This window comes from Physeter macrocephalus, chromosome 18 (assembly GCF_002837175.3).
Source record: "Physeter macrocephalus isolate SW-GA chromosome 18, ASM283717v5, whole genome shotgun sequence".
Classification (NCBI taxonomy): domain Eukaryota; kingdom Metazoa; phylum Chordata; class Mammalia; order Artiodactyla; family Physeteridae; genus Physeter; species Physeter macrocephalus.
Window position 1 is genome coordinate 11,934,314 of NC_041231.1, and position 8,785 is coordinate 11,943,098.

An 8,785-nucleotide genomic window follows, 5' to 3' on the forward strand; every position below is an offset into this window, starting at 1 on the left:
ACGTGCAGGCTCAGCGGCCATGGCTCACGGGCCCAGCCGCTCCGCCGCCTGTGGGATCCTCCCAGACCGGGGCGCGAACCCGGTTCCCCTGCATCGGCAGGCGGACGCGCAACCACTGCGCCACCAGGGAAGCCCTCTGTATTCTCGAAGTAGTGTGAGCCCAACTGAGAAGGGAGTGTTGGAGGTTTGGAGAGAGTATGAAGTCGACATTTTGGGGAATTGTAAAGCAGAGTTTACTTGAGAAATGTAGAAAAGTTGTACGATAGTGCTGAGTGCTTGTTTGAGACTTATGGTCATGAATTTAAAGTGAGGCTAGTCAGTTCAGGTTAAATGAATAAATCCCGAGTGAATGTTAGCCTTTACTGTTAATCTGTTCTTCATCCGTGTTTGCTGCATGGGTGTCATAGGTAGTTGGGGAAAAAAAGACATGAGATTTTACTTTGGGAGACACTGACTTCAGACTCACTCTGATTTAAAGTGGATGAGTATGTATCTCAGTGACATCACTTTAGAGGCTTGAGGCTGTCCCACTCTTGGGATCCTGGTTTTGATGCACCCCTGGGTCCATGGGCGGATCCAGAGATACTCTGGCTGTAAAAGCTGCTCTAAAAAAAGAGCAGGTGAGGTGGTCAGGGCATGAAGGGCTTGACTTGGTACTAGGAAAGGTTATGGCATTGCAGCTGGTGAGGCAGAAAGGGCGGTATGTATGATTCAAGTGTTAAAAATCTTGACGGGTCTGTCTTGGTTCAGTGGGGGCGTATCTGTCAGCTCCTGCCACTGTCTGATCCACCTAAAACTTTCAAGAGGTAGATTCAGGGCACTGAGCCAGCAGAACTGAGACTTTAAACTCTGGAGTTCTCCTTGCCAAATGGCAGAACTCCTAAAATGAGGTGGAGAAATGAGTGGGCACAATTTTATTAGTGATAATCTCTTGGCATTGTGCATTTTTCGAGGGGTTATTGGACTTCTTGGGCCAAAGCCAAAACTGTGGTTGCCATTTACTTTTTGGTTTCCAGCCTAGCTGTAGGGGTAATTAGATTTAAAAAGAAAATCTCTTCTAAACCTGGGATTTTATTACTTCAGAAGATAAAGTCATTAAGCCTCCTTCACTGTTAGGAGATCACTTTAGCAGGTTTCTTGAGTCATCCTAAATCCACAATCCATGAGTACACAACGGAGGAGCCTTACTAGCAGGAGAAGCCTTACTGGCAGAATGGCCCAGGCTGATCTGCTTAAATTATGTAGACCCCATAGTGCTGTGTTACCCTTGCCTAACACAAACTACATAAGGATGGCAGTGGTGGTAGCGCATTGATTCCGGGGAGCGGAACAAGTACAAAGTAATCGTTCTCAAATGTATAGAGTTAAATAGGACTTAAAAGAAATCACCTAGCCTTGTATTCTACATGAGATCTCACCTATTTCTGAAGAGCTAATTTTTTCTAGTAATCTTTATGGGCAGCTTATATTTTGCTGAAATTTTAACCAGTCTCTTATTTAAAATTTACCAGACACTTTGGAACCCAACACATTAGTTTCACTGGGAGTTTTCATACGCATACCATGCACATAAATATGTTGGAATTAGGAGCATTCTGTCCCTAATGTCCAAAGAACAGCCACATGTATAGATCAGGAATATTGAAATGAATATGCAAATGGAGGGAAAACTGGCTTTTTCCAGAGGGGGACGGAAGTCAATCGAACCTTCACCAGACATGATTCTGCTTGTCTATAGACAAGAATTGTTTTCCATTGTGGTCAGTTATCTACAATTTACAGAACTGTAACATAGCTCAAGGGCGGTGGATGACTGGAATCCTGGAAGGGTGGCTCTAGAAAATGCATGGTTTTCAACTGAAGCACAAATTTTCCCCTAAACCCAGTTATTCATGGTATTGCACTACAGGGAAAATGATGTTTACTGGAGGAAAACAGTCTCAAAACTTTGTGTTAACTACTTGCAGTATGACTCTTTCTAAAATGTATTTTTATAGGATCTACAACATCATTTTGGACCATGGCTTAAGTGTTTAAGGTTGGTAGATAAGTAAGTACAGCCTCAGCTGTTTGAACCATGGTTCAGAATCAGAAATAGATGTGTTCAAGTCCATGCTCGAATGACGAACGGCTACTCTTTATTGAGTAAATTAATGTACATTAATAATGGTGACCTGGAGATCAGGCTTCAATTATCTTCAGAGGTGTTAAAGTAGTAGTAAATTAAGATTGGTTAATTATAATATCCTAAGATAAGGTAGATTGGTGGTGGTGGTGATCTTAGATTATTAAAGGGGTTCTGGTAGGAAACAGGTAAGAAATGTGAAGGAAAAAGGGGAAATTAAAGTAGATATCCTATGTTTTTATCCAACTTTCCTAGAAGCTTCTGCTTTTATACTCAGTTAATGTTCTTCCTCTTAGTACTTGGTTGTGTCTGGGAAGTTAGAATGGTGTCTTTTGGTTATATTTAAGAAAACAGCATCTTTCATGCTCTATCAAAAAGCCTTTTTAAAAGAGTGGGATATGGGAAGAAACCTACAGTTGCGAACTAGGAATATCATGTTTCAAGTTTGCATCTGAGGAACGGGGAAGATATAAAAGAATGCTTCCTCAGCTCCCCAGGCCTTTTAAATTCGTTGTAAGTGTGTCCAAAGGGTGCTGTTCTTGAGCAAGCTTGTGTTATTCTTGATGTTCAGTCCATTGGTTGTAGACATGTAACTTTTATAGTCCTTGATTTACTGAGAAGATCCTTTGAATTTCAGGTATAAAACATCAGAATGAATTTCAGCGTCTGGTGGATCAAGCCAAAAAAGGATATAAGAAAACTGTTGGAATGTCAAAAAAAAAAGTAACAAAAGAAGAAGGTGAATCTACAGAAAAGCTATTATCTGTATGCGTGGGTAAGAGACTTTAACTGAAAACAGAAGTATATGGAATCTTATAATTTTTCATATCAAAAGGAAAAAACCAAAGGAATTTACTTTGGACTTAATTGGTATTTGAAATGGGCAAAAGTATTTTTAGACATATAGCAGTTGTTGGATGTAAACTAGGTTTATTACTCTGGGAAGAATGATCGTGGAGATGTCCTGAAGGCACAGTTTCTAAAATCTGTCTTCCTTTCCATTAATGAGAAATCAGAAGTTTTTTAGTTGTTTAAGCTTGAGGTATAGGATTTATTGCTGCAGATCCTTAGGTATCCTACAAAGAGAATAAATTATTTTTATTATAGGTTGCTTGCATTAACTTTGGATGGAATGTTCTGCTAAAATATCTAAGGCTAATACACAGCACATTCCAATTTCAACCCATTTTAAAATTTGAGATTGATATTATATTTATGTTGCCAGGACTTTGGGGCAGTGAACAAAAAAACAATCATAATGGAGGAAAGTGCACACGAAAATTCTTTCTTATTTTTTCTTTATTGTGATAAAAATATACAAAACATATTTATCATTTTAACCATTCATAAATGTACAATTCAGTGGCATTAAGTACATTCACAGTGTTGTGTTACCATCACCACTATTACACCCAAAACTTTTTCATCATGTCCAGCGAAAACTCTGTACCCATTAAATAATAACTCTTCCACTTTCCCCACCATTGCTTGGTAATCTCTGGTCTACTTTCTGTGTCTATGAATTTGCTTATTCTAGGTACCTCATATAAGTGGAATCATATATTATTTGTCCTTCTTTGTCAGCTTATTTCATTAAGCATAAGGTTTTCAAGGTCACCATGTTGTAGCATATATCAAAATTTCATTACTTTTTATGGCTGAATTCCATTGTATCTATATACCACATTTTGTTTATCCATTCTTCTGTAATGAGTTATTTTCACCTTTTGGCAGTTGTGTATAATGCTGCTGTGTGCATTGGTGTTCATGTATCTGTTCAAGTCTCTGCTTTCCATTCTTTTGGATATGTACCTAGCAATGGAATTTCTGGTTCACATAGTAATTCTTTGTTTACCTTTTCAGAAACCACCAAACTATTTTCCATAGTGGCTGCACCATTTTACATTCCCACCAGCAATGCTTGAGGATTCCAATTTCTCTATATGTGTGTCAACACTAGTTATTTTCCTTTTTTTTTTTTTTTTTTTTTATTGTAGGCGTCTTGGTAGATGTGAATTTGTATCTCATTGTGTTTTTTTGATTTGTATTTTTCTAATGACTAATGATGTTGAGCATCTTTTTATATGGTTAGCGGCCATTTGTTTTTCTTCTTTGGAGAAATGTCTGTTCGGGTCTTTTGCCCATTTTTTAATTGACTTGTTTGTTTTTTTGTTGTTGAGTTTTAAGAGTTCTTTAAATAGTTTGAATATTAATCCGTTATATATATGATTTGCAAATATTTTTCAGCTTTTTTCTGGGTTGTCTTTTTGTTTTCAGGATAGTATCTTTTGATGCATAGCGTGCTTTATTTTGATGAAGACCAGTTTATCAATTTTTTCTTCTGTTGCTTGTGCTTTTGCTGTTATACCTATGAAGTTGTTGCAAAATCAGTGTCATGAAGATTTTCCTATGTGTTTTCTCCGAAGAGTTTTATAGTTTTAGCTCTTATGTTTAGGGCTGTGGTTCACTTTGAGTTAATTTTTGTATATGGTGTAAGTAACGGTCCATCTTCATCTTTTTTGCATGTAGATAATCCAGTTTTCTGAGCACCATTTATTAAAAAGACTGTCCTTTCCCTGTTGAATGCTTTTGACATCCTTGTTGAAAATCAATTGACCATGTATGTGAGGGTTTATTTCTGTACTCTGTATTCTCTTTAATTGGTCTGTATGTCTGTCCTTACGCCAGTGCTATTCTGTTTTAATTACCATAGCTTTGTAACAAATTTAAGAGTTGGAAGGTATGAGTCCTCCAACTTTAATCTTCCTTTTCAAGGTTGTTTTGGCCATTTGGTTCCCTTGAGAGTCCATGTGAATGTTACGATGGATTTTTCTACTTCAGCAAAAAGTGCCATTGGGATTGCATTGATTAGTTGCTTTGTTTAGTTGACATCTTAACAATATTAAGTCTTCCGTTCCATGAACACAGGATGTCTGTCATTCATTTTTGTCTTTTTAAAAATTACTTTCAACAATGTTTTGTAGTTTTCAGCATGCAAGTCTTTCACCTCCTTGTTAGATTTATTTCTAAGTGTTTTATTCTTTCAGTGCTATTGCATTCTTTATTTTTGTCCTCAGTTCTCTTGGTGTCACGTAGTAGGTTGCTGCCTGAGTATAAGTATATACTTCATGGTCTTTGTGAACAAGTTAAATTTGTTCCTGCAGTTGTTAAAGGAGATCGTCAGAGAGTAGTTGAGCTCCTGAGAAAATCTGGCTTAATATCTCGGATTAAGAGAATATTTTTGTTTATTGGCTGAATCTCTTTTGAAAATGATTGATTGCTTGTAGTCAGGGGTGGTGTACTCTTTGTGTATGTGCACATGAATATTGCTCTGTCTGGGGTTCAGAGATGAGTGCTGCTGGTAGATAGCTGCGCATGAACGTGTGTGTCTGGGAGGGGTGGGGAGTGTGAGAGAGAGGCAGACAGACTGGCACAGACCGAAAGGTTGGGCTTTAAAATAGCCTCATACAACCAGTGTAACTTTTGCTCTTTAAACTTCCTCATTAAAGTGCCAATATAAGTGAACAAGGTATGTGTCCTGTTAAGTAAAACCTTCATCTGTTATTGTTACGTTTCTTTAGGGAGGTTTAATGTCGGGGCTTCATGTTTTCGGCTTTATTTGGAGTTCCGTCCTGAGATCCATGGGCAGATATGAAGGATAACTGACTTTCATTGCCCACAGTTGTTGAATAATATTTGTACGCAAGAGGGAATTTATCCTGTAGAAGCTTATATAAGAGGGGAAGAAGTAAGAGAAGAATATAAATCAGGTGCAAAAATAAAAGGTAGTTGTTTTTTTATTGTGGTACGTGGGCCTCTCACTGCCGTGGCCTCTCCCGTTGCCGTGCACAGGCTCCGGACGCGCAGGCTCAGTGGCCATGGCTCACGGGCCCAGCCGCTCCGCGGCACGTGGGATCTTCCCGGATCGGGGCACGAACCCTTGTCCCCTGCATCGGCAGGCGGACTCTCAACCACTGCGCCACCAGGGAAGCCCTGAAAGGTAGTTTTATGTTGAATTCCTGCTCCCTGGTTTGCCGGCTTGATTGCATTCCCCCAGCCAGTTGAGTGATAGAGTTGCCTGGGTTCACCGGGTTTCCTGGGTGATTGATTCCTCTCACCCTGGTCCTAGGTGTCTGTTTACAAGAGAATATCGTAGAGATCCTGGATGGTCCTCTTAGTTAACTGCTTGTTTCCCTTTCCCAGATAAACATTAGAGGGTAAAGTTTTGTTTTGGTAATGAGCAGGCTTAGCGAAAGCCAGACAACATCAGGAGCTTATTTTTAGAAATTATACTCTAGTGTGATGTATACTGTTCGCGAGCGTAACAAAAACTTTTAATTATTTCTGGAAAAATCTTGACCATATGGAGTTGGAAAGGTTTTTGTTTGTTTGTTTGAAGAATCTGTCTTATTCTTTTTCCATAAACTTTATCTTTATAACAAAACCTTGACAGTTCTTGTTGGTGTCCTTTGTTAAAGGTCACTTGCCTCCACAAGTGCATGAGTGATGTGTGAAAGCTCTTCTTCTCTGTGAGCAAACACATGAAAGGGGGCTCTATCCCAGTAGCACGTGTCAGGCATGTCAGGAACTCACTCGGTCCCTGAATCTTAAAGCCAGCACAAGTGAAGTCCCAGCAGAGCCCTGAAACACATCGTGAGGGAGGGGTCTGGACACTGAAGAATCCTGCACAGAGATGATTTTCTGCGCTCATAGTCACAGATATTTGGTCACATCTGCATGTCATATTCCTGCAAACACTGTGTCTGCATTCCCTCAGCTTTCCTGGGCCTTTATCTTTATCTGCAATAAGAGACCTCAGAAAGTGAGAATATGACAAGGGATGTGTAGAAATGTGACATGTGTTGGATCAAACAGATATATTGGTTATGTCTGATTAGTTTTTCTCTTCCCCAGTGAATATTAGATTCTATGTAACAGATTTAGAAAAATGTCCAGATGGATTCACTACCATTCAGCAGTCAGTGACAAATATTGTGGTTCTCTTATTAATTGAATCTTTAATCCTTTTTTGTCATGTTTCTTATGTTTATCACTATTCTCTGATCTGTGAAATATTCAGGAATTCTTTAGTAATACTGTAAATAAAAGCCTTATTAGAATTATAAGGTTCTCCCTGCTCCTCATTTTAAAGAACATTTTATTTTTGAATTAATCTGGAAACACATTGGGTGGACAGTATAACCAGATAGCACCAGTGTAGAGCTAATTCTTACTCTCTGGCTGTCACTAGAGTTTTGGAATCAATGTTCCATAAACTTCTGTTTTACCAAATAGCAATATTAAATGTTGTGGAAATAATAAATATGCAGAGGTTGTAAATTTTAAGGTACTCTTAAATGTTTCTTTTTTTTCTTTCTTTCTTTCATTTCTTTTTTCCTTTTTAGGACAGGAAGATAATAAAATGAAATTCTCAGATATGCCCTCAGTAACAAACCACTTCCTTCAGTCAAAGCTGGACTCCCCAGGGAAACTAGAGCCTGACAGACCAGATGATTCTTCCAGTTGTACTGATATTCAAGAGGAAGCTCTTTCTTCACCAGAGTCAGATTCATGCAATAGGTAAGAAACTTGCAGTAGTTGATTATTTTAAATTTCTGTTTTCTCTGCATGCTAAGAGACCAGCAAAAATAACCAGAAAATAGCTTTGAGACCTGGTGCCATTCCTCATCTCCTTCCATTGTCTCTTGCTGCTTTGTAAGGTTCACAAAGGGATCAGGGCAGGATGTGGGGAGTATGTGCAGCAGTCACTGGGGACTTTGTTTTCTGCTCTGTAGGCTTTTTTTAAAAAAAATATTTTTAATTTTTACTGGAGTATAGTTGATTTACATTGTTGTGTTTCTACTGTACAGAAAAGTGAATCTGTTACATATATATCCACTCTTTTTTTAGATTCTTTTCCCATATAGGCCATTATGAGTATTGGGTAGAGTTCTTTGTGCTATACAGTGGGTCCTTATTAGTTATCTATTTTATATATAGTAGTGTGTATATGTCAATCCCAGTCTTCCAACTTTATCGCTTCCCCCTCCCCCTTATCCCATGGTAACCCAAACCCATGACCCCTGCATTGGCGGGCGGATTCTTAACCACTGAGCCCCTAGGGAAGTCCCAATAGTTTACTTCTTTTTAGAGCTGAATGACACTCCACTCTCTGGATGTACCACAGTTTATTATCCATTAACCTAACGAAGGACATCTTGGTTGTTTCCTCATTCCATTTTTAATGCACTCTGGCACTTTTTATCCTATTCTTATTATTGTTTTAAGAAAAAAATGCTGGTCTGGATCTACTAAGTTGTTTTCACAACCCACACTCTGTTCCAAAAGCACGGTCCCGTCCCAGGCTTATTTGTATGCAGTGGGAAAGATGCAAAAGAGAGGGGGAAATAGATGATAGAGGAAAGGATAATTGCACATACTGTATCACTGAGAAGGCCTTAGTGATGGAATCCAGAGCATAAATTAGCAGTTGGCCCTTAATTGCAGCAAGGATCGCCGTTTCATGCTAACTGCCAGGAAGATAGATCATGTGTGCACAGGTGAAGTAGTGGTAGTTGGAAGATGACAGAGTTCTTGTTAGAACTTCTCTGTATTTTCTTTTTTTTTTTTTTTTTTTTTTTTTGTGGTATGCGGGCCTCC

The 8,785-nt window shown here is 38.7% G+C and overlaps 1 protein-coding gene across 7 annotated transcripts in view; it reads left to right on the forward strand.

Annotated features, from left to right (window-relative positions):
- Window positions 1-8,785, forward strand: part of RAD18 (RAD18 E3 ubiquitin protein ligase) — a 106,827-nt gene that overhangs the window by 68,269 nt on the left and 29,773 nt on the right. For 3 of the 7 annotated variants that reach the window (XM_024124119.2, XM_024124120.3, XM_024124122.3), the window contains 2 exons: window positions 2,763-2,900; window positions 7,531-7,725. In XM_024124119.2, coding sequence (XP_023979887.1) covers window positions 2,763-2,900; window positions 7,531-7,709 — 317 coding nt within the window. In that variant the 3' untranslated portion in view covers window positions 7,710-7,725. Of the gene's footprint in view, window positions 1-2,762; window positions 2,901-7,530; window positions 7,728-8,785 lie in introns of those variants that run through there. The other 4 variants (XM_024124124.2, XM_024124121.2, XM_028479867.2 and 1 more) reach the window with 4 other exon arrangements.